This window comes from Haemaphysalis longicornis, unplaced genomic scaffold (genome assembly GCF_048455015.1).
Source record: "Haemaphysalis longicornis isolate Haplotype H1 unplaced genomic scaffold, Haemaphysalis longicornis Haplotype H1 scaffold_2, whole genome shotgun sequence".
Classification (NCBI taxonomy): Eukaryota; Metazoa; Arthropoda; class Arachnida; order Ixodida; family Ixodidae; genus Haemaphysalis; species Haemaphysalis longicornis.
Genome location: NW_027526295.1, coordinates 180,513,026 through 180,538,537, shown reverse-complemented (window position 1 = coordinate 180,538,537; position 25,512 = coordinate 180,513,026). Strand labels below are relative to the sequence as shown.

Here is a 25,512-nt window from a genome sequence, read left to right as displayed (position 1 = left end):
AAGGGGAGGCTTTAGAAAATTATTGCGTTCAATTGACTCCACCTGCGAGTCGTTTCTGGCAGAGCACAGGAGGAGTGAAGTTCACTATGTTGCTAAACGGCCAGAAATAGCTAGATCAAAAAAGTTCCAACATATTTAGTCATTTGTCTACCTAGCCACATGGTAATTGCCATTCTGTATGGAGTGGCTATTCTCTAATTGTGACCCGAGGTAATGGCAAATAATATATCAAAGAATAGTCAACTTCCAAAAAATCTCACTGCATTAAAATCAGCACAAAAACTTCATAATGCTGTGCAGTTTCATCAAAATTAGCCAGCAAATACAAAAAGGTGGCTCCTGGACCAGTCTGCCCCCTTCACATTAAACCATTATGCTAAACCAAACCCAAATCAAAATGAGTCTCTGGATTCTTGTGGTGGAACATGACCGACCAATGTAAAATGCGAGCAGAATATTTGCTGGAGAAGGCACATGTTAGCCACATTCCTCACGCATTTGAGACGCGATCCAAGGGTTGGGAAGAAACACAAAAGGTTCAAGAGAGACCTGCACGGTTGTCTGCAAAAAAGCAGTTTTAAAACTTCCTTACCTTTAAAGGTGCTGTGTATTGTGTATTAAAATGTGCTGTGTAAAAGGTGCTGTGTATTGTGTATTTAGAGGCAAAAAGCACTGGCCAATCCTTACACGAGAAAGAAAAATTCTTTACTAGAACGATTTATGTACACGACAAAATGCTATGTACAGTAAATGAGGCCATCGAAAAAAAGGCACCCCCTGGGAGGTTCGAACCGGAAAAAGGCTCACAGGACGATGCTCTCCCGCTTACGGCCAGCAGTGCACAGTCTGAAAAACACATCTCCAGAGTTGCTTCCAGAACGATACGAGCCAAGTATCTTCTGTACATCGGGTAGTGTGGAACAAAAGCAAAGATAATGTACACACTTGTGACATAAACCTTAGGAAAAAAAAAAAAGCACTGACTGGTTCATCATATTCACACTCACACTTTCACCTGGTGCTGGCATTACAAACTTGCATGAGAGGATGCTTCTTTGGTGCCCAAGTTTTTCTTTTTTTTTTTTTTTCCTTTTTCATTTCCACCCAAAAGGCATTTGCTCACTTGTGGGGAACTATTAGCTGCACTTACAGCCTTTAAGCTAGGCAACCTGGCAAACGAAGTATAATCGCAGCTACTCTTTACAAAAAGAAATTAAAAAAAGTCCCTTCGCAGCTCTGCCATGCACTATTTAGTAAGGTGGTTGCTACTCAGCTCACCGCTTTCTTAGCATGGGTCAAGTTAGCCCGGACTGATCACTGATGACAACAAAACAAGGAGGAAGCGCCCCATTACAAAGCAGGCCCGCCAAGGTCCAGCTAGACCATAGAGTGTAAACGGAATAAATAGCTATACTAGCCAGTACAAAACAAGGGAGACTTGCATACTAATGAAACGCAATAAAATACGCACTTGCGCATGCACACAGGCCTTGCACAGCCAAACGAAACTGCGCCGCCAGCTGTGAGCAGCCCGCACGAAATGACGTCTCGCATTCAAGCACCTCTACAACGCGGCCGTTGAGGTCTGAACGGGGGGGAAACTAACTTGTGACAGCAACAAAGGGTGGTGTAGACACTGCACTAAGCCTCCTCCATGCATCATATGAACAATGGGTTGATCCTCTGCACCCTCCCCCGCTAACCACACGGGTGGCAGCACTCCAAGCCTGCACAAGGCCTCGCTACGCACTCTGAGGCGGCCTCAAACGCCTCCCTCCTGCGCTAGCCCCCCTGGCCCGCATCACAAAGAAATGCAAGGAAAGGAGAGGGGGCAACGAGAGGGCATTTTCTCTTTGCTTCTTCCGTGACCAAAGCCTAATAAGAGTGGGGGCAAGGGGTGCAATTTTCGCTGCTGCTGCTCCTTTTCGGGCTCCATCTTCTTGGTGGAGAGAGTCGGTGGCAGGGCCGCATTTTTCGCCCTCTTCTTCCTGCCCTCGAGACTAACAACAGCACGTCCACAGTCCACATCATGGGCACCCGAGCCGCTGTGCCACAGCCTCCAGAAAAGGTCCGCCGCCTCTCATGCCACGTACGTGTACTCCCTCCTGGAACACAAAAACGAGAAAATAAAAATTAAAGCCGTTCTACTGCTGTCGGAAGTGCAGAGCAGTGATTCGCCATAATGGGCTGTGGCGTCATTATCCGCTCACTCTTACCACCCATCACGCTCTTCGCCGCCCTATTTCATTCCTCTCCTGATGATTTCAACGGACGTCTGTCCAACGCATTTCAAATTTGCCGCCTTCGCAGTGCTCGTATTCCCCCTGCCTGAAACTGCGCCTGCGGGAGTTCTGTTCTTTTTGTGCTTGCTTCTCCTCCCGCATGTGCAGGTGCTGCACTGCCACTTTTTTTCGCTTACTATCTTAAAAGCCAACCCAACGAGCGCTCCTAACTAAAAGAATGCCGTCGCTGCCCATTAATTGCGTATATTTCGCCTCACATGCACCTGCAGTTTTATTTGCGCTAAACAACGGGGAGATGTATGACAAGCACCAGTGGTTCACGAGTTTCAAACGCTTATGACTATATAAACCGCTTGGCTTTCGAAGCCTCTGTGGGACGCTGCAACGACAGAACGCCATGGGGCTCTACTTGGGTCCAGCGAGCGAGCTACGACGACAAGGCGAGCCCCTAAAGTGCTCTGCACTTTAAAAAAATGGCCTAGAGTGCTTTTATCGTAGACACGCCCGGAATCTTGAGCTATCTTGCATTCCACAGCATCACTAAATGTCACGTTGGAACTACTGCTAGTGAACAGTGCACATAAGCATGAAGGCAGGGTTTCCAGGCCTGATTAGGTGTCGGCACCTCACGCCAGACAATTACGGGCTCTTCCCCCCCCTTCCCTTTTTCTTTCCCTAAAAATCTCATTGCATCGCAGGGTTTCCAATTCAACGAAAATAATCGCAATGTTTCATGCCTCTTGTGCAGCTTAAAAATATAAATAACAAAAATGAACAACTGAACACAACACCCCCTCTCAATTTTCAAGTTGCACTTAAAAATGGTGCAAGGTCACTCCCGTGTTCGTTTCACTTCAATGAGCGCCATCTTGCAGTAAAATACACCTTTCCTGCAAGCGCTAAGTACTTGTGTGTGTCGCTTCTGTCTGTCCCCGTTATTTGTGCACTTCGAAGTTTTTAATCATGCACCAACTAGCCCATTTTGCGGTATTGCAACTACTGCCAGTAAAAATTAGCAGGCATATGCGCAAACGTGAAGCAATTCATTCAGAGTTGGCTAGCTTAGCAGTTTCTTCCTATGGCATTATCAGTAATTATAAGTACCAGCTAATGCTGTCATAGATTTCCTTGCTTATTGCTTTGTTTTGCTGCTTTCATCGCAGGAAAAGTGTACCATGTAAACGTGCACATAGGTAAGGCGGTATCTAGGTTGAACCTCCACATTGAAGCAACAAAAGCCAGCAAAAAGCATGTGATCTGACATAACTGGCAGCAATTGTGCTAACTCTGCCAACAGTCCGCAACATTGTTTTATAACTAAATGTGCACAGCAAGATATTTTTAGAATGATTTGTTCTGTGGGTGGACAATGTAGCTTTTGAACTTTGCCAGCACTGATGAACATCCTTCTTGGGCAATGCTATGAAATTTATCGTGAGAGCAGTTGCACACAAGCATAGGATAACCGCACCGTAGCAACTCACACGTTAATGCTAATGCACATACAACGCCAGGTTTCAAACGCTGCTGACATTAAAATGGTCCCAAGGTACTTCGCCACTCGTATGATCAGTACTCTGAGCTAATGAAAAGTATTATATGCTATTCGTGGCTGCCCTCAAGCTTTCAAGTTTGGATGAGGTGCAGATCACAAAACAGAAGCAATCTTTTATCAAGTTCAGGAATGATTACCCATTGTTGTGCTCTCCTAACATGACCATGCACTGCCTAATGGCGACACGTAAAATCTAGACCAAGAAAGAGAATCACGACCCTTAACAGTACATGCATGAAGTGAAGAACAAAGCTCACTAACAGCTGGAAGGATTTTGTGCATTACTGAGTCGTCTTCGATTAAATGACGGCCTGCATAACAACCGGAGGAAGGAAGAAGTACGCTGCCAAATGATTATTACCTGTCTTCCGGAGTCCTGGCTAGGTACTCTCGTTCTATAAGGCCTTCAATTCGCTTCTTAATCACAACAGGACTGGGGTAAAACCTCGACCGCAGCTGGTTGGTCACCTGGTGCAAAGGGAATGGCAGGGAAGACAAAAGCATCGTTCCATTAAGACACGGGCACATGAAAGTGCTCACATACAACACCAGATGAAATATATTTTTCAACGTTAATCGCCAAGAATGACTCGTTTGAACCACAATCCAACCTTTTTTTTTCAACAAGGATCACTTTGCACTCTTTCAGCCACAATTAAAAGTAACCTTTACCTTTACAGTAGGCTGATATTTCATTGCAGCCCATACAGCTTTACATAGGTAGAGAGCAATGTAGACTAATACTTTACCTGGAAAGCATTCCTGAAATACTGAACATCTGTCCACACAGGAATTACCAGCAGTTTGTTTCCTGGTTCACTCAGTCCCCTTACAATGGCTTTAATTTAATCGTTTAACACCTTCCTTCAAATCAATAGCATACTATCAACGCTTCCAAGTCCAAATTTTGTAGTTTTCCCATTCGAATTTGGCGCTTTCCGAGTGCGCTCCGAGGGCTGGCGCCATCTACCGAGTAGTAGAGACACATCCTCTTTGGCTTGTCAAAGCAGCGCCGGTGCCAACACCGTGCGCAAAAGCGCTGTGGAGACGCCACATTTTTAACGATTTAGACAATTCTACATGCGACTTTTCGATGACATTAGCAGCACTGACTCGGAGGACAACTTCTCGTCATCCAATTTCAGCACCGAAAGCGAGTGTGCCAAAACAGCCCAGAACCTGATTATTCAGCACAAGACTCAGAAAATGCAGTTCAGCACAAGCCTCGGAAGTGTCATAACTGTAAATTGTGCTACGAACAAAAAAGAGTGGAGCAGAAAACCTGTGTTTTCTGTTATGCATGTGTCGCCAACCTATGTTTCGAGGAACTGTTTTGCACAGTGGCATGAAACCCGCTAGCGCTAACATTCTTTTTGTAAGTCAAGAAATTTTACAGTTAGGCAGGCATATCACATTTGCAGGAGTTTTCCACTGATAGCATATGTACAAAATGTGTTTCCTCGATTTTTTTGTGTTTTTTCTGTGCGGAGCAACACCGGCATTTTTGATTAATTTTTCGTGTGTTTGCTCCAAAACATCTTTGTACAGCTTTTTTTTCTACAGAAATAAAAATTCCTGTTTGAAACAATTACCACAGCAAAGAAAATTTACCCCTCTACAAATTGATGCCATACACTTATGTGGTGCATACTTTCTGCAACCAGAAAAAAAATTGTTTCTAGACTATCCAAAATCTTTGCCTTTCCCGCAAACAGGAGAGTGTTAATCAAGATGAGAACCCGAGACCAGGGGTGGTATTCTCGAGTTTTGTCCCTTTTGCGTCCCTTTAAGAAGTGTCCCTTTTGGCGAGCCCTGATTGGCTAAAAGCAAACAACCGGAAGTGACGTAACGCAAGCGCAACAAACCTACTGCCAATGCTTACTGCTCAACCGGAAGTACGTCACGATGAAAGGGACTGAAAAGGGACGTTTTCAAAAGGGACAGTTACGAGAATACCGCCCCAGGACATAATTTTGTTCCAGTGCTAAGGCTCTGCAAAGGCAGTACAATCATTCCTTTTAACCGTAGGACTGCACAAGAATGTGCCTGTTAGTAGAGCTAAAATTTTTACTCCCAATTATAATGCTAACCCTCCAACAGGCTGTCACTTGACACCTGGTGGTGAACTAAGCAGCAAAACACAGCCCTGATATTGTCACCAACTATATGCACAAGTTAGATTGTACCACGCTTAGCACTGGACTGCAATGAGAGAGACTCACCTCGGCCACAAGGACATTGTGCGACAGCTTCTTGCGCGCCTTCATTATCCTCACAATGGCAGCTTCAATCGTGCAGTCAATGCTAAGGAAACCTGGCACAGACAGCAGCTTCCGTGCTAGGCAGCTCACACAGTGCACAACGGCGAAATACAAGAAATGAGGAGGTTGTGCTGTATCAACGGTGCTCACCCCTCAGTCTTGTTTGCTAGTATACAATGAAAGAAAGCCAATAATGCTGGCACTCTCCTTCTTGGACAAAAAAAAAAAAAAAAGAGAGACCATCACGGGACTGCCATCAGCTCTCAACATGCTCTCAGGGCCATCCCCGTGTAATGTGAAAAAGGTAATAAAGCTCTTTTTGAAGGTGAAAAATAAATAAATAAATAAAATAAATGCTTGCTAAACGAAACTTGTTGGCTAAATGTGAAGAGGCATCACTGCTCTTGCTCATGCGTTAATGAAAGTTGCTCTTGCACTAATTATTGCAAGAGCAACTCTCCACATACGCATCGCACAGTTACACTTTACAAGAAAAGGATATTCATGCTTCCGATCTTCATCCACCTTGCTTCTGGTCTCGTTCCTTTCGGGCTCACTCTCCCCTTTGGCAGCAACTGAGAAGGAGCAAGAACAAAAGTCAAGCACTGTAAGAGCACCATTCTGGAATATTTTCACTTTGAAAGCGATATCATGCCGCGCAAGATATATTAAGGAAAAGGGCAAATCTGGAGATTTTAAACAAACAACAACTAGAAAAAGGAAAAGGTGCAATCACACCAAAAATATGATTGTTCTCACAATTTTCGCTCTCAAGCAAAGGGTACGGGCAAAATGAGTGCACAAAAACACTGGTTTTGGAAACGAAGCAGAATCAAAAGAAAACAACTGAATCCTTGAAACATGCCAAAACGAAATAAACAGTTTTTCATTAATTTGGTGATACATGCTGAAATTTAAAACCAACACTTTTCTGACCCCCAAGCATACAACAGCTCAAACACGCAACATTTTAAACAGCTGCAGCCCCGCTGTTCATTTACCTGATTGAATCTTGACTCTGTACAATTTAGACGTGAAGGAGTCATTCACAGTGAACGTGTGACTGGGCTCTGAAACGAAAAGAAGCGAAAAAACAAAGCAATTTATGCCACGGAAAGCATCTCACCTTTTGCAAGCAGGTACAATTCCTTATTCCAGAGGAAGCCTTTCTTTATATACTGCTTTTGTGTTTTGCTTTCCACCTTCATTTTAAAAAAGAATTAAAGCCATTCCCCTCAATGTGAAAGCTGTCGGAAGTGCAGAGCAGTGATTCGCCATAATGGGCTGTTGCGCCGTTATCCGCTCACTGCTGCCACCCAATGCAATTCAAATTTCCCGCCTTGCAGTGCCCACATGCCCCCTGCCTGAAACTACACCAGCGGGAGTTCTGTTCTATTTGTGCTTGCTTTTCCTTCCGCTTGTGCCGGCGTTTCACTGCCGCTTTTTTCTTTCGCTTACTATGGTAAAAACCAACCCCAAAAGTGCTCCTAACTAAATGAACGCAGGTTCTGCCGGTTAATTAGTATGTTTTCTTTGCGCTAAGCAACGGGGAAATGTATGACAAGCGCCAGCGGTTCACGAGTTTCGAACACTTATGACTATATAAACCGTTTGGCTTTTGAAGCCTCTGGGCTACGCCTCGACGACAGCCGCTACGACGGAACACCGTGTGCGGAACACCATGTGGCTCTACTTGAGTCCATCGAGCGAGTTACGGCAACAAGGCAAGCCCCTAAAGTGCTCTGCACTTAAAACTGGCAGCTGGGAATCAAATCTATTCATGTCCTCGTGATCAGCAGAGGGCAGTGCAGCTGGTCTGGTGCCCCCAACTGCTCCCTCTTTTGAGACGCACCGATCTCCTTGGTCTTGGGCGTCTTGATGAGTATGCGCTGGGTGGCCTTGCCCATGGCCAGGGACTGGAGGGCGCGCACCAGGTCCTTCTCGGGGATGTCCGTCTCGGAGGCGATCTCCTCGTAGAGCAGCCGCTCGCGGCTGTTGAACAGCATCAGCACGCACATCTGGTACGTGGACACCTGGATGATGTGCTTGCGCGGCTGCTGCTGCTGGGCGGCCGAAGAGGAGGCCGCCGCCAGCAGGTTGCCGGCCGAGGACGCCGACGAAGCCTCGCCCTCCTCCTTGCGGGGGCCAAAGAACACCGCGTTCAGGTCCGCCCAGCCCAGCTGCGGCTGCAGCGTCAGCTGCCGACCACTGTGCTTGGCCAGGTAGAACCTGCAGGGTGTGCGCGTTGCCAGCAATGCCACCCCATCAGTTGTCGCCCATCAGGGACAGCCTTTGGCAACACTACAGTGCCCCTGCGCTCAGAGCTGGGCATTCTCGCTTTTAATGACGAGGATACTTTTTTACAATAGCAGCGAGGGATGGCAGGGGATTTCTTCGATGTCAGACCAAACTACCATGTGCTTGCAGGCATCCCATTTGAAGCAGCACTGCAATGAAATCGTGCTTGTGCAATTCTTTGTGCCCGCCAAAAGGAGCAGCAGCAGCAGCAGTGTTTTTCTAGTGACCTGGTTGGGATTTTACCGGTGCTCTAACATGATTCCCTTCGCCATCTATATCAACAATGTTCGACACTCCTGGAAGCCCTTACCACCTCTTCCACACTTACCGTTACCTTACATCTGTGTTGTGCTGATGTCTTCGACAGTGCAATGCCCATATTTTGCACTTGCAAACAATCGCCACCCAAGAATTTTTACCCCAATCAAATTTTTCACTGGCCTCCAAGCTTACAACACTGCAGCAATACAGACTCGTGGTCCAGTGCTGTCCCGATAAAATATCACAAAAACTGATCGAGGTGCCCAGCACCTGAAACTTCTTTTCCCCCCTTTTTCTTCTGCACGGTCAAACAGGAACAGGGCAAGAACAGCGCTACCTCCTGAGGCGTACCTGCGGAAGGCCTCAAAAGCGTTGCGGGGAGCTGAGGGAATGTTGCTTTTTGGTGTGGACGCTGGGGTGGGCCAGAACCCCGTTGTGAGCACACGCACATTCAGATCCACTCCGTACAAGTTCATCTGCCAAGGGGGAGCCAGGGAGTGCGGGGGAGCAAAGAAAAACAAGGTGAGGAGCGACATTTTATTGGCCGCACCAACACAGACTGTTACAGACAGCAACATACATATTCATTTTCAAAAAAAGGAACTAACAAGTATCAACAATCCACAAAATCTAAATCCCAAATTTTCCACTTCGCTCCAATTTTACGGGAGCTTTCTAACAGTACTGCAACACATGTTTGTGCAATCCATCAAGAATTCGAACATTTGCATCGCTCAATATTTCTGAAAGGCAAATACAATTTGTCGGATCGTGTTTGGCATTAGATCACCCCTGACCCCTATGACTCCTTTAGACTTTGGAACGGTCCCTTAGTGTTCAATGCAACGTATTTCACTGAATGAGCTATGCTCACTAACACTGGTGTCATAAAACGGTATGCAGCAACAAGGGAACAATGATTGGCAGCGTGGCATCACTTTTATCCTGGCTTCTCCGTCTTTCCAACTGCAACTTAGACATCAACAATAGATTAACGATAGCTGTTCATCAACAGTGTTTTCTTTTAATCAATCCAGATAACTGTTCCTAAACTGTGAGTCAGACAGAACATTTTCTTGAAAACAGGCAGAACCATATAGAAGAAAAAAAAAAAAAAAAGAAGAGAAGCACTAAACTTCGAAAAATGGTTGGGTTTTTAATGACAGCTCAGAAATGTTACTCACATTGGAAGAGGCGACAGCTGATTTAAACTCGTCCATCATGGTGTTTGAGACAGACATGTCCTTGAACATGCCTTCTAATTTTGAGGTGAATTGGCAACCACATTCGGTCTGCAAGAAAAGCATCCAGTCTCATCTCAAGGCTTCCCAGACATGTGAAGCTGGTCAAGTTGATGCTGATAAGTGCATCATAAAAACCACAAGAGAAGGTAACAGAAACAAGTGCAGAACCTGTCTTCTTCTTTTTACATTTCCTCTCCTAGCACTGCTTCATAAATGCAGGTCACTTGCTGCTACTGCAATACCTTAGACCCCAGTCCACAGTATGGCATTAGCTCGTAGCACGACACTTACCAGCAGAAACTGATCTCCAACTTGTAGCGTGGTTCATTAATTAAGAAACAATATTTCTCAGCTCACTGGTGCGCACCGGTTACCCCCACACTTTTAGAGACTTGCTTTTTTCTGCACTTAATTTAAGCAATTGTAATGGCTTCTTATTCCTACCGGTCCCAAGGGAAGTATACAGTTTGATACAAAATTGAGCAGAGTTCAATGCAGTCAGCAGCCAGGCAAAAAGAAGAGTTACAGAAAGAGCTCCACCAAGTGCACAAGTGAGGGAAAGCGCGCCATCGGCACGGCCCCCTTGCCTTGAGCTTGGAGATCATGTTCTTCTCGGAGTCGTCGGAGACGCTCTTGTTGAGCAGCAGGCGCTTGGCCAGGTGCTGCTTGTAGTAGCGCTCGAAGAGGTCCTTCTCCTGCAGGTAGCGGAAGAGCACCATGGTCTTGTCCAGCACCTGCTCAATCTCCTGCTCGCTCATGCCCTTGAGGCCCTTCTTGAGCTTGTCGTCCACGAACAGGGAGAGGTACTCGGGCGACTTGCGGTTCAGGTTGAGGAAGTACTCAAAGTCGCTGGCGATCATCTGCTTGAACTGGCGCTCGCCGTTGAACGAGTGGTGCAGGAAGTGGTCGAAGCGGTCCTTCAGGTCCAGCAGGTTCTGCACAAAGCTCAGCGCGTCCCCCTTGCCCCCGTCCTCCTCGGTCACAAGGGACTTGCCCTGCTCGCGCAGGTACTGGCTCACGCACTCCACCACCGTGCGCAGGCCGTCCTGGACGCGGTTGAACAGGCGGAACATGCGCGCCAGGTCCTCCGTCTTCTGGTTCTTGAGCATGTGCACCACGCCCGAGTTCTCCATCTCCACGATGGTCTTCATGTGGTTGGTGATGAGCTCCTTCTCGACCACCTGCACGATCAGCTCCTCCGTGTACTCGTCCAGGTAGTGCTTGGCCCGCTCAGCCTCCTCGTTGATGCGCTGCTCCACCTTCTTGATGTACACGCACGCACTGTTCTCCGTCAGGAATTTCTGGCTCTCCACCTGCACAAAGCAGGAGAGGGGGGGGGTTCACTCCAGCCCGAGGCCAGTATACAGAAAGGAACCAAGACGTATGCAATGACACCCGTTGAGCAATGCGTAAAACTAGTAATGCACATGGCTCAGCACTACAAACTTGCGCACATGACAAGCATCAGCTGTCCCTGGTGCACCAGGTTAGACACTTACAGCAACGTTTATGCACAAATGTGTCTCCTCACACAGAGATGAAGACTGCGTGAGCTGCTCTCCTATCAATTTGGAATTTTCTTCACAACCACAAAAATATAAATGTCTACCGCAAAAAAATACTAACCCCCACATGCAAGTGGCACACCCAAAACAGAAAGAGAAATGAGAGGAAAAGGTGGCTAGGCCTGCTAGGCTACTACCGTACTTTCCCTGATTCTAACGCACACTTTTTTCCCGAAAAAATAGGCCGAAAAATCGCATGTGCGTTAGAATCGGATACGAAACCGAAACTGCCGAAAGAGCGGAAATTTCATCCTACCCATCATCATTGCCATCTCAAGATGGGGCCAAAGCTTTTAGTAACAATTTTTCGGATGCTGGAAGCCTAGGCGCCTAGGCTTTTCTATCGGCGTTCACACAAATCGTCAAATCGTTCCGCTGGCGCACTTGATAACAGCAATGGCAGCAGCGGCAACGAAGGTGCACTACTTCCACGAGTGGCTTACAAGCAGCTCTCACGCGTTCAAAACGAGCGGTTGGCTGAAGCATGCAAGGCGTGGGCCACGATCCCATAGACCATGGTTGAACGTTTGATCAGAAGTGTGGCATTGTGAACACGCTTGACGGCACCGAGGACGAGATGTTGTAGTCAGTGGAACAAGGAGCTCTCGGAGGGCGACGAGGAGTGAGATGAGTTAAATTACTTCGGGAAATAAATCGCCCATTTCTCTCGCATTTGTTTTTCTGGGTCACAAAGTTCCATGTGCGTTACAATGGGAGGAGCAAGTTTTTTCGGTTTTTTTGCCTGGAAAATCAGGTGCACGTTAGAATCGGGGGCGCGTTAGAATCGGGTAAGTACGGTATACACCTTAAAGGGACCCTGAAGTGAATTTGTCAAGCTCCTGTTTTTGCTTGCACTGTGTAGACTGGCTCAAATTAGCACACTTTTCATCGTTTATCCGGTTGACAAATCGGTAATTATTTTACAAAGCGCGAAAGAAGAAAAACTACCATGCGCGGTTTGCAGCGGCCGCACAAACTAAGCTGTGACGTTAGGAGGAGGGGGCGCCGTGATTGGACGATGCCCAAGGTTAGCAATCAAACAAGTTTCGGTTTCGGTTTCGGTCTGTAAAACAACATGTTTGACATTCGATGGCGTCGTTGGATGGGCATTCTCAATATCCCAGTTATCGTAGTACCGCGCTTCTGCCATGTTGTCGGCTGTAAAATGCACAAGATAAGCCTCCCAGGACGGCTTGGAATCGTAGCATTCACTATCTGAGGCCAACGCAGTGCATGAACGCCCTCCGCGTCCCCGCAGACGCTCAAATGCATGCGCTTTTCCCCCATATTTGGAGCTTGCCTCGCTCATGCCTGTATCGTAAAAAGCATGTTCGCACCAGGCCAAGGGTCTGTTGATTCTGGGCTGTGCCCAGAAACTCGCAAACTCGCTAGCACGCCAGTGCCAGTCTGCGCGAGTTCTGTGGACTAGTTCGTGGAGCAATGAACGTTGCGGCCCAAAAAAAGGTGAACCCAGTATAGAAAACATCGGCGAAAAACGAAAAAGTTAACTCATAAAAAAAAAAAAGCACGTACCCGCGGCAATTCGAACTTGTGACTGGCAAAACACTTGAGTTGACATACCTAGCGCTCCAGACGACTAGGCCACGGAGGGCCGCTGGCGGCAATGGAAAATATAAGGTATATAATGTATAACCAGTTTACACTTTTATTTCGTTTTAGTATTTCAAGCAGCTTAGGTGACTATTTGTTGTATTGCGCTCGTGCAGTAAGCGTCCCCCGAGTTTCCACAATAGCTCACATCTAGCAATTGCATTTCGTAGACGGGAAAGCCTTCGCAGATTCGTAGTCATGCTGCTGACCGCTCTGCTTGTTCGCCCAGCGCAAAAAAGTGCTTCCCGCACCCTAGTTTTATGCTGTACGGTAAAAATATCAGTTGATTTTATTTCCTTAGTACCTATATTGACTTCGCTCACTCTTCTCCCCCTTCAAGAGGCCTTATATTTTCCTACTGGCGTACCAGTCAGCGAAGCGTCGCATGTGCGCTTGTGCAGCGCTTGTGTGAAGCGACCTTGACTTGGAGCTAGATACAGAGTACAAACTAACGAAGTAAAGAAAGGCACATTCTTTCATTCCCAAACGTGTTGTGGCTTAGTTTCAACTGATCGAGCGAATTACGACGACCCGTCGGCGGCCGGCGGACTAAACGGTGGGCCGACTGACTCGGCCGCGGAAGGTCGGCGAGCCGTGCAGTCGTGCAGTAGCGCAGCCAATTGTCGGCTCCTCTCCTGCTGACGTCACACGAAAACGCCACAGAAAATGGGCGAGCGTAAAGAGAGGAGGACAGCATTTTCTAATTGATTTTTCTACTAAATAAATTCGCGTAAACGCGCACAGAGTGGTCGAAACAGGGCCCAGGGACTCCGGACTACAGTTTGCGCTCGTAATCCCGCATTGTTTACAAATCACTTCAGTGTCCCTTAAACCAAAGCTTTGTGCCACCAGCAGTTGGCACTAAGCACGGTGATGATGACAGGCACTGCACTCCGGACATGCACACAAAAATGACAGCTTCTGTTTCGTGGACGAGTTGCGACTCCATTATTCTAGCCAAATTCCTAACACTGACGTATTTTTAATTAAAAAAGACAAAACAAACCATATACTTTATTATAAAATAAGCACTCAATTGAAATTTATAGTTCTGAAATAATTTTACACTGAGAAATGTAGTCAAACTGGAGGGATTTTAAAATATTCGTAACAAATTCAGACAACATATTCAGACAAATTCGTTAATGGGATGCTTGTAGTAACAAGATTTCAATATTTCTACAGCAACATGCAATTTCAATATTATCCAGCCACTGAAAATTTGTTACTAGTGAAAGTACGTCTGCTTATTGAAACAAAAGTTGTGGTTGCATTTTCAACATAGAATGTAGCCTGCATCAGGCACACTGCATTTTTGCCAACTGTACCATTTTCGTGAAAACCGCCGCAATTTAAAATGTGCGCTTTTGCATAGTCGCCTACTGGGAACTTGGGCTGCACTAAAATGTGGCCACAAAAATTACAGTAGTAACTGGGCACAATGCACAGTGCATATCAGTAACATCGGGACATCGCAAAGGCACCAGGTTGGCCAAGACACATTCCAAGACAATCCAATGTTGCTACGGTTATAAGTCAGAATGCGAGTTAAAAAAAAGAGGGCAGGCATCACCACAGATATCCACATTACGTAGGAAAGGAGGGCTTAGCTTCTGTAGACGCAAGTTGGTGGGCAAGAGAAAGGGACTTACCACATAGAATTCTGCCGACTGCGCCAGAAATGGCCGCTCAAAATCTTCCTCGTAGACTGACCTCGAATCGATGCCTAAGTGAACCAGCATTTGGCAGGCATTCTTGATTGCTAGCCTACAAAAAGAACCGAGGAGCGCCAGCACCACTCCGCGTAAATAAATATGACAAATGCGATAAATAGCAATAGCCACATCGGTATAATGAATATACATAAACTGTACAACGCACCACAGTCAGAACAAGCCTACACATACTAACGTAGTGCTGCTCACACTGAACCCACGTAGACCTTTGCTGTATTTCTAAAGACAAAAGCATAAAAGGGCAAGCGTTGTGGTGCTTTCACCTACTATACTTCAATAGCAGATACATCTGCACTAGCAAAATTGTCTCTCATGCAGGAAATGTAAACCAGACAAAGGAGCGAAAAAATTCACCCACAATTATATACGCACCAATTCAAAATTTGAGCACACCTCTTTAGCTGTTTTAATTCTGTGACATACTTTGTATTATGATTAACAGAATGCTTGAGTAGCATGGCTAGTGGAGAAGATATCACCATCACCCCCACCACCAACCTATCTACGCCCACTGCAGGGCAAAGGCTTCTCCCATTAATCTCCAATCATCCCGCTCCTGTGCTAACTGCGACCAATTTATCCCCGCAAACTCCTTGATCTCATCTGCCCACCTAACTTTCTGCAGCCTCCTGCCACGCTTGTCTTCTTTAGGGATTCACTCTGCTACCATTAATGACCAACAGATACATCTATTGGTATTGGTAGATAGATGTATTGCCTTCGCATTACATGCCCTCCCCACGCCCATTTCTTCTTTTTAATTTCAACTAATATGTCCTTAACACGCGTTTGTTCCCTGACCCACTCCGCTCTCTTCTTGCCCCTTAATGTTACATTTATCATCTTCCGTTCCACTGCTTGCAGAGTCGTCCTCAATTTAAGTTTAACCCTCTTAATGAGCCTCCAATGTATTGCGCGGCAAATCGCAAACTGAGTGGAGTGCGGCACAACTGCCTCGCTAACTGGGAGATCACCGGAGGGAATGCACAGGTGATGCGTGGGTGCTTTTCAAGCCGGTCGCCGCACACAGATGTCCACTCATGCAGCACTGTGTTTCCAATTACGGTAGCAGTGGATGTATTGACTGAATAGCAAATGAACTACGTCGTGCACTGTGGCACCATCTCTTAGCATGGAGTGTGCTCACTTTGCTTTCACAACTATTCATTCTCAACTGCGCTCCACGTTCGCTCTCTTTCACCCTCCCCTATGCTCCCTTGTTTGCTTGGGTTCCGCCTAGACAAGGCCCGGAATGGGTGCTTAGCAGGTGCACTTAAACAGAGAGAGACAGGCCCTGTTCCCCCGTCAATGATTGAAGGGAGGGAGCCTGTACGGGGGGGGGCACAGTACCTGTCGACCACTTCCCCCCGACGCTCTTGCATGACCATGTCCAGCAGGGTGTCCCGCAGGTGGTCTCGGATGCAACCATACCGCACCACCTTGTCCCGAAAGATGATCAGGCCCAGGTTGTACACGTTGTCCACATTGTTCTGCTGCACGTAAACCCGATCCTGCAGGGGGGAAGGGGAAGACGCCCAACCACTTTAGCAACACCCTCTCTCCTCCTGTTTCGCACTTCTTCGAAGCAGCACCAACACACTGCCCGCAATCAGGGTGGCCACATCCCTCAGCTACCAGTGGGGTAACTTAAAGGCCCAACAACTTATAACTTGCGAGTTGCACACCATTATTTATAACGAAAAACACTTTCAGAACTACCCAGCCTAACGGCAGCAGTCGCCAATTTAAGAGGGCATTGTTGGTATCCACGTGCACCTGCCGGCATGCTTGCTGCTGGCTATTCAACTATGGCCTCTGCATGTCAGACTACCAGAAATTTAAGTAAGGCAACCATACTGGCATGGAGACAACTGTCACAGAATTACGGGTCACTCTAACACCGTGCTATACACCGTAGTCACTCGATTGTAGGCCAGCTCTGACTCTAAGCCACTCATTTTACTTCTGATGCATGGAGTTCTGATCGGACCAGTAAGTGTCGTATTACGTTATGGTTCAGAGTAATCATTTCGTGAAACATTCAATACAACTTTGACATACAGGGTCACACAGTGGCAGTCTCACTTATGCCAGTTGGGCAGGGTTGAGCCAGAATCGTCCCCCTGGCAGACGGCGGAGCTGTGCACCATCGGCCGGTGATAGTTCCCTATTGGTGCAGCAACTGACATGTTCATGTTTTTCAGAACTTCTCTTCGTTGCTGACCCATTTTTACTCCTATATAAAAAATATGTACCAATCTAAACTGCAAATAGCTTGTTTTTCTAACTTAGTATCTCTGTTTAATCTGCATTTGATTGTTTCGGCCTCAGCCAATCGTGCAAGCAGGCCATAATCCATCACACCTTTAGTGCAGGAAGCTTAATTGTAGGGTTTAACGTGCTCACGCAACGCAGGTGATGGGGTGTGCCATAGTGGAGGGCTCCAGATTAATTTCGACCACCTGGGGATCTTTAACGTGCGCCGAAATCTCATACACACGGGCGTTCTTGCTTTGCACCTCCATCAGAAAAGTGGCCGCCGTTGCCAGGAATAGAACCCGCATCCTCATGCTCAGCAACTTGATGCCTTAGTGCAGGAAGCTGGTGAGTTACATGGCTACTATATGTTTTTCTAATTATATAGCTTATTTGAGTGAAGTTTGCGTTAAAAGTGGTTCCAGTGTTATTACAACGAGACACTGTTTTCAATACGCCAAACTTGCATTTTGTTCTTAAGGCCCCTATAAGCTTCCTAAACATCCCTTCTAGACAGGCTGTAAATAATTTCGAAGAGATTGTCACCCCTTGTCTGACAACTTTTTTTATAAAGAACTTAGTATTCCTATCAAGAAAAATAGTACCCATGCATCCATCATTTTATGCCTTGGAGCAAAGGCTGGTCTACTACGTGATCATATAATGCTTCAATCACATTAGCGGTGGACGCTTGAGTCAAATACCTTTTCACAGCCTTTTGCAAATGTCATATATAAAGGTTTACAATATTCCACAGATTTTTCGATCACCTAATCAACGGCAAGAATGTGATCCATAGTTGACAAGCTTTCCAAAAGCTATCCTCTTCTCTCTGTTGTTGAAAGTCTAGGGTTTTGCTTCAGCAGGTATTTGTTACTTTTGTAAATATTAGCTGATGTGCCCTTAATTTTTAAGCTCTGACATCACCTTATTTAATGTTATAATTAGGTTCGCATTTTTTTTATTGCCTCTGGTACCTTCAATGCCTTCAGACATTGTTAGAATAACTCTGCAAGCGTTTTAGTCAAAAAAATGTAATCAGCTACAATTCCATAGTACCCTGTAGCTTCATCCCCCCCCCCCCACCCAATTCCTTTGAATGCTATTGCCCCTCAACTGTGGCTACACATGCAGCCTGTCCTGTGATGCCAGCACCTTCAAAACTGTTTTCCTGTTTCAGCTAAAGCATAATAAGCAAACACTCAAACTCACGAGATTTCAAACGCGTGCCCTTAATTTATTAAACCACCGAACCAAGCCAGTAACAGACAAGACACTTGCCATGTACATGAGGATGTCCCTGATCATGACCATACTTGTTTGGTGGTCATTCCAGGCTTGATTTAAAGTCTGCAGGAAGTTGTTGTGCAGGGAGTCTAAGACATCTGCCCGAACCTGCAGCGAGTAGAAAAAGAAACGCGATTACTTTTTTTTTTTTTTCTCGGCTTATCCTCAAAAAGAAATTGATTGGCCACACTTCAAAGGCACACTGCAAAAAGGGTTTTGCTGACAAAAGACGAGTGAAATTCAAAACCACCTCAAAGAGATATCTCGAGAATACAGGAGCAGCAAGGGGGAGGGACAGAGAGAGGGGGAGAGGCACGCACCTTGCTCACTAGATGTTCTGTGACTACCTCTCTGAGGCCTGTGTACAGCCGTTCTCCGTGCTTGTGGAGTACCATGGTGTACGCATTGCGGTACAGCTCCTCAAAGCTCAGGCCGCTGTTGTTCTTCTTCTGGATCTCCTGAATGGCGTTGCGCAAGAGGCCCCAGATGTTCTGCACATACCGCTCGTCCATCGACATCTGCAAGGGAGAACAGCGCCGGAAATCTTGCAAACGAGGCTCACACGGCTCCAGAAAGAGGCACAGCAGCCATTTTTTTTTTTTTGGTTTGGCCAATTAACACCTGTCTCTTGCTTTGAGTTGATCGATTCCCTCTCGCGCTACAAACAGCTAGCCTCCTCATTAGCTCAGTTTATAGAATGACTGCCTTCAATAGGCACTTGCCCTGGGTTCGAATCCTTGACCAGGACAAATTTTTCTTCAACTGCAAGGTTTCTGAGAAAGCTGTTAGCTTTCGTTTGTTGCCGTACGGCTGCATTTCCGGTGGATGCCAAATTTTCCTTTGTAAACTTACTCCACCTTGGCGATTTCCCCTAAACCTGGTCAATTAAAACAACTTTAGTAAGTGAAGATATTAGTGCTCATGTCCTTGGTCAATCAGGTGAAATAGGTTTTAGTGTTTACTGCCTCCTTCCACGAACCCCCTTTTTATACTGGCCATACCACACTATTCACACACATTGCACATTAATTCTCCACAAAGCAAAAGCTAAGTAGGGAGGCAGAAAACAGCAAAGTAAGAAGCTTAGATGTTTTGGTTACTCTGGATACATGCAAGCAAATAACCTCTTTTGTTTGCCTTCTTTCTTGCTCCCTGAGGCAAAAACGTGATATCAAAGTTGGTTGGGCCACTGTTACGACGGAGCTTGCAAACAGCTCCAACCAACAGAGAACGATACCAAGAAAATCCCCCACGTGCGTGATAACAGCTTCTCTTATGCCTGCAAACATTATTAATTCGGATGGGAGCCCACTGCTGCTGTGCTCATTATCAAGAGAAAAACGCCAACTGTGTTGAAACAGCAACAACTCCCCAACAAACTAGGCAAGAAATTTCAGCGTCACCGCATGGTGTCCTAATAAGGCCCTGATCTGCATACAGGGTGGTTTTGCAATACCTCTTGCACAATTTCCAGCAAGAACTTTCAACGTGACCTTTCTCTTCGTGCTACATGTAAATGAAGGCAAAAATTAAAACAATGTCGGGTTATATTTGCTTTATTTCACTGCTAACACGCAGAATATGCCGGACTGGGAGCTAACTATTCACTTTCTCCCAATTGGATACCAGCAGAATATGGCTGCATAGCACACAGAATATCGTATGCTGACATCTTCAAACCTGGACAAAACAAAGTAGATAAGCCTGAAGCTTATTAGCTTCTTATTCTCTGCTAATATTCACACACACACACATTTTAAGATCACACATATGCTGCAAGCTATGTGCTCTTTTTACATGCTGCATATTTTGTTAGGATGACCTCTAAAACTTTCGGTTGCGACAGTGCAAGCTTTTCACATTCTGCTACTGCAAGTACTGGAGGCATATTTTACACGTGAGTGACCCATTTGCAGGAGCCATCCACTGTGCCGCATATGCTGGCAGTCCTCATTTGGGTATTTTTGTTGTCAGCAGGAAGTGCTGGCTAGATCACGGGTCAAAGATTTTTGTACATCAACAAATTACCAAAAACTTTGCGTGACAATCCGCGCACAATAATTCATACTTTGGAGTTATGCATCCAAGAAAATAGACATGGCATTTAAATCAGCCAGATCCCGGGCCGTGAAAACATCACTGGCAACATGAGGGCACACACGGCAGCGCAAGAAAGAACGCTTTCACAGAGCCCTTCCCACAGGGAGAGGCTTCTACAACCCCTATGGAGATAAACATTGCAAAGGCTCTTGCCAGGGCAAAGGTCTAGAGAAGGCCCTCTCTGCGATACCTAAATAATCCTGACAAAACTTACCAAAGCCCACCTCATACTTTCTCCTGCAAATAACAGGTCATTGTAAAGCCAAGAGCAAAAATTCACGAAGCACGAAAGCAGCAATTCTGGGTTATTTCTCTGACGCATGGCAGCCCGGGGCACTATGTGCAGTATTTTTCATTACTTCAGTAACTATATGTCTTCTTTCATGCACACAGCAGTTTGTCGGGCTGCTACCGGAAGAGGAATAGCCCAAAATTGCCATTTTCCTGGTCCGTAAACCTTTGCTCGTGGCTGTACACCACGCGCATGCAGGCGCATTAAATCCTCCATTCTTACACCAAAGATTATACCGTTCCAAACCAAATCAAGGAAACTGCACGACATGAGGCACATCGGCTACAGCTCAACACACTAATCATGTAGACATGCCCCATTTACCGGAATCTTCGAAAACAAATTCGGCTTTCTCTAAGGCCGCTTAGGCCTTAAAGGAGCACTGACACCAATTTTCTGCGTTAATATTATTGCACAGTTCGCTTTCCTCACTCAACAGAATACCCTGGCTGAAATATGAGCGGCCTGCGGCGCGAAGAACATAGTTCAATTGGATCGCATTTATCGCGCCGACAGAGCAGCGCGCGGAGCGGCACTCAGCAAATGGACATCAGCGTGACATCACTCCAGGAGAAGAAAAAGAAGTGACGCGCAGCGCTCGTCAAAAACTCGTGACGTCACTTCACGCGCGCGGCCCCACGAGCGGCGAGCGGGCGCACACGTCCGCGGTGAGCGGGCGCCGGTGACGTCCGCACAAAGCGGTGAGGTCAAACCGGGAGGCTGTCATATGCGCCGTTCGGGATGAAAGCGCGGGAATTTGAAACAAACGGTTTTCAGGCCGTTCAATGTAATTCACTATCGCGCGCTGAAGTATTTGAAGTGCTGTTTCAGGTTCGCCAGACCATTAAGCATCGATAAAAGCAATAAAAGTGTAACATAAAATTTTCGTGTCAGTGCTCCTTTAAATTAGCAGGAATGGGTGAACCACACTGGCCACACTCGACACGAGGCGAGGGAATAGGTAAACCCCACACGAGATGGATGAGACACTTTGTGCATTTGTTGTCTTTGCTCTCCACCTTGATGGACCCAACCACACTGTGTCTGGACCTCCTCCCTTCCCAAACCTTTTCCACTGCACAACACAGGCCAAGAATTGGTGGAAATAAATGCTTCAAACAGAACACACAAACAAATAAGCTGCTAAGCTGCTGTTCTGTTTTTATTGCTTTAAAACTGCTCTATTGGCTCTAAAGGGCTGTTAAAAACTACTCATTCACCAGCTTCTTTCCTTGCTCGTTAAAAACCATGAGTGCATGATTTGAAACGATCCCAACCTTGCATAACAAGACGCACAAGTTCCTAGATCAAACAAGCAGCCTTCGTGGTTGTTTTAAGGTGCTGGTTTGCTAATTTCCGTCATTAGTAGGTGCCTTGCCATCGCGTACAATACCATATTACTGTCGGGAAAAATTGACCACGCATTTCACTGACAACCAAACAAGCCATGAAGACAAAACGAAGCTTCGTTTATGTTGAAAATAACTAGCCTTTGGTAAAGACTTTTTGAAACTAAACAAAAATTACAAACGGTAAAGTTTCATATTTTTTTGTTTGTGTTACTAGATGTCAGCAGTCACGTAATAGGAGAAATACTGTAAACAGTCGTGAGTGTGTTAACTACATGTTACCATTCAAGTGATTTGATCAAACAGAACTTGAGCACAACTACGATCAAAACACATTAAACTCAAAAAACATTACTTTTTTCCCTAAACCGCACAAAAAACTCCCTGTGACATCATAAACAGCACGAGATAGTGGCTGATAAGTTACCCCTGCTATGTTTTTCTTTATATCTAGCTTAGTAGTCGAAGTTTGCATTAAAATTAGCATAATTGTTATTGGGTCAACGCAGTCTTTCAAGTGAACTAAATCTGTATTTTGCCTTTATGGCCCCTTCAACACAGGCGAATACCTTTGTGAACGATAATTTTTTTATTTTACTACCTTAACCTTATTTTTGTTTCCACCACTACAACCAGCTAATTTAAACCAACTGGTTTTTACCCTTTGGTGACCCTTTAAAACAAAAAAATGTGACCTTCCTAGGTGAATGTGTCATTACCTATCAAGGAATTGTCTGTCATTCTCAGAAATAGTAAGCCTAAAAACCACAGCCAATGCGAAACTTACACCCCTGCAGCAACATTAATTTTACAATACTCTATTAAACATAACATAGAATTTGTTATTTTGTTGAACGGACGGTACAAAGGCCCGTTTCATTCCTAAACTATGTAGCTCACCACTTATGTAGCAGAATGGCTATATCACCATTGCCATTCCTACTGCCCAATAGCTTTAAACATATGGCTCTGATGCTGTAACTACAGCAAACTAAACAATGATATCTGTGGCACCAAGAACCTATATGCTTTTTCACAAGTCTGCCATGATAATGTCTGCAGACTGCAACAAAAATGAAGCACATGATCTGAAAAGCAAACACAAGCATCGGAAAACGAAGAGAAACATCACAAGCAGTTACAAAAGAAAAGCAAATTACTTAAAGACGTAAGCAAGCAACACATTTTTAGCCCAAAATCATTAACACTGTTCACGGTTTGCGCTCTTTTGCTTAGGTAAATGAAATTAATTGAATTTCTTCCTTCAGCGCACGCATTCGTGTTGAGGAGTATTGGCGCCCCACCCATTTGACATGCTAGAAAGCACACATACAGAGCAGGATGGGGAGAAGGCGTGCTGTGGTCAAGGCCTACACACCTGCTTTTATGGTTAACGTGGTTGGCACAACACCTCACACTAGAGTAGTGGTGACATAACCCTCACACTGGACGATCCTGCAACTTCGTTTTTTCTTGTTTGTGCACGCTTTTGCAGCAGTACTGAATGGCCCTGCCCTTGAGGCTATCACTAGTAAGGTTTATGCATCAGAAAGGGGGAAGCAGCGCATAACGGTAGGAGAACCCAACCTGGCTACATTATTCTGCATCTTGCATGAAAACACGGCCGTCAATGTTATCTAAATGAAGGGTAATCTGAATCCGCACTCTTAGTTGAGGGCCGTCCGAAAGTGAATTGAAGAAGTGGTTCCGCACGATCAAAGCTGAGAAGACAATTCGGGGGAAAATATAGACGTGACCGCAGCAAACATTGTACAACAGTTGTGACAGGCACAGTGCATTTAAGTCTCAACAGCGACCAATGCGCGTAATCAACACATCTGCCCGAACACTACCAGGTACGATTGGCGGCCAACAAAAAGAGCTCCCGTTTCAAGTGTGCTGCGGACAGTTTTCTGCGAGCCCTTAACTATTTCGCTTAAAAAGTATGCCGGATGATTAGCAAATCATGGTTCATTGCGCAGAGTATTCGCTTTGACATCACTCTGTTGTTATAAGGGCGTTAGAGCAGTTTCATCCTCACGACGCCGCAAACAGTCGCAGGGCTAAGAAATTTTTAACTTCCGCCGTATCTACAGCGAATCTCGCAGTTTGCAACTGACCAACGGAACCAAAACGGGCCCTCTTCATTCCTAAAATACCGCCACAGAAAACTGCACTGAGGTTTCCACTAGCATTGCAAATCGCCCATGGCTTGCCGGCGCTTTTTAACTCCGCTGCGCGTTCATTCTACGAAGGGCACCAGAAACAGATAAGGGGCACACATTTGATCCCACTGCAAAGATCAGCTAGTGCAACTCAAGGCATCAGCTTTCGCCGAAGCGCAGTCACGTCTGCGTTACATAACGCAACTATGTCCTTCAATGCGTTTGCGGCACTTCGCAAGTAACTCATAAACAAGCAGGCGATACAGCACGGGTTGAAGCACCGATTTTAGCTAAATCGGTGAAGCGACTGTGGCTGCGTAATCATACGCAGAGCGCTGCAAACTGCCACTGTACATTACCTGGAACATAAAATTTGCTGTGAACGAGTAATTAAGAGGTATTTCTCCGGCTTCACAGTCGCACAAATCATTTTATGAAGGCACATTAGGCTTAGGGGTGATCGAAGTAAGGATCCGGGACTCACGGGAAACGCTCGGATACGCATTTTGGTATCCTTCTTGCCGGGCTTCAAACTCATTGTGCGTTCAGGACACGGCAAGAGCTCAGACGAGCACGCACATTCACGGAGAAAGCTCTAGGCGGCCGTTGTTGAGTAGTTTCCAGTCACAGACATCAGTAAACAACTGTTCTGACAGGCTTAGCACTCGCGCACTGTAGCCACTGCCATGACCGACTTTCAACTCGCACCTATGCCTCGCAGTTTCCAATTACCGAAGCAGTAAGAAAAAATTACTTATACCACAATGAACAGATGAGCTATTAAAAATCTCCCACGGGAACCCGAAGGTTGCCACGCAGCAACAACACTAAGGATTTTTTTTCCGCAGCTCGGAGGCAGCTATGCATGTCTGGCCAGATCGTTCCCCTAGCTCGGCAAGCTTTTCAGACGACAAATTTTATTTGAGCATTTTAATGTGTAAAATCTTGCAAAGCCTCCTTGCCGCTTTAAACCGAGAAAGGCCGCATTCAAATACACATTCCTTGTTACGTTTACTCGTATTAATCGCATAAACCGCGTACAAATAATTTTTGCAATATATTTTCGCACGTTAAAGATGCATCGACAAATAAAGCTCACGTAATATTTTATCATTGAAGTAACAAAAACCGGAAAGATTACTTACAGCAAAAAAGTTTTACGGCACACTTTTTGTGCCGTTTGCTAAAAAGTCTTCGGAACGCAGCGAGGTAGCGCTTGCCAAGTTCCGGCGGTTCCGGTTTGAAGTGCTTGAAGTTTTCCGTGCCATGTGCTTGCACGTTCGGTTACA

General features: G+C 45.9%; 1 protein-coding gene across 2 annotated transcripts; it reads right to left on the bottom strand.

The window, feature by feature from the left end:
* Positions 1-683: 683 nt before the first annotated feature.
* On the bottom strand, positions 684-25,509 carry Cul3 (cullin 3). 2 transcript variants are annotated; one of them, XM_077698833.1, is made up of 14 exons: positions 25,369-25,509; positions 18,638-18,835; positions 18,312-18,425; positions 16,125-16,285; positions 14,691-14,805; positions 10,450-11,175; positions 9,803-9,910; positions 8,970-9,094; positions 7,912-8,288; positions 7,061-7,129; positions 6,562-6,634; positions 6,021-6,090; positions 4,160-4,266; positions 684-2,105 (listed from the first exon to the last, which is right to left on the bottom strand). In XM_077698833.1, the coding sequence occupies exons 2-14, from the start codon at positions 18,833-18,835 to the stop codon at positions 2,081-2,083; spliced, it is 2,268 nt and encodes a 755-aa protein (XP_077554959.1). In that variant the 5' UTR covers positions 25,369-25,509; the 3' UTR covers positions 684-2,080. The 2 variants fall into 2 exon arrangements, with proteins under 2 accessions (XP_077554959.1, XP_077554958.1); XM_077698832.1 differs by lacking the exon at positions 25,369-25,509 and adding an exon at positions 24,708-25,128.
* Between the last annotated feature and the right edge of the window lie 3 nt (positions 25,510-25,512).

Coding starts and splice junctions, on each gene's coding strand:
- Cul3 (XM_077698832.1), bottom strand. CDS start 24,761: ATGAGTTTGAAGCCCGGCAAGAAGGATACCAAAATGCGTATCCGAGCG. Junction 14,806..16,124: donor CGGGGGGAAGTGGTCGACAG/GTACTGTGCCCC, acceptor TTCTTTTTGTAG/GCTAGCAATCAAGAATGCCT. Junction 6,635..7,060: donor CAGAGTCAAGATTCAATCAG/GTAAATGAACAG, acceptor GCTCCTTCTCAG/TTGCTGCCAAAGGGGAGAGT.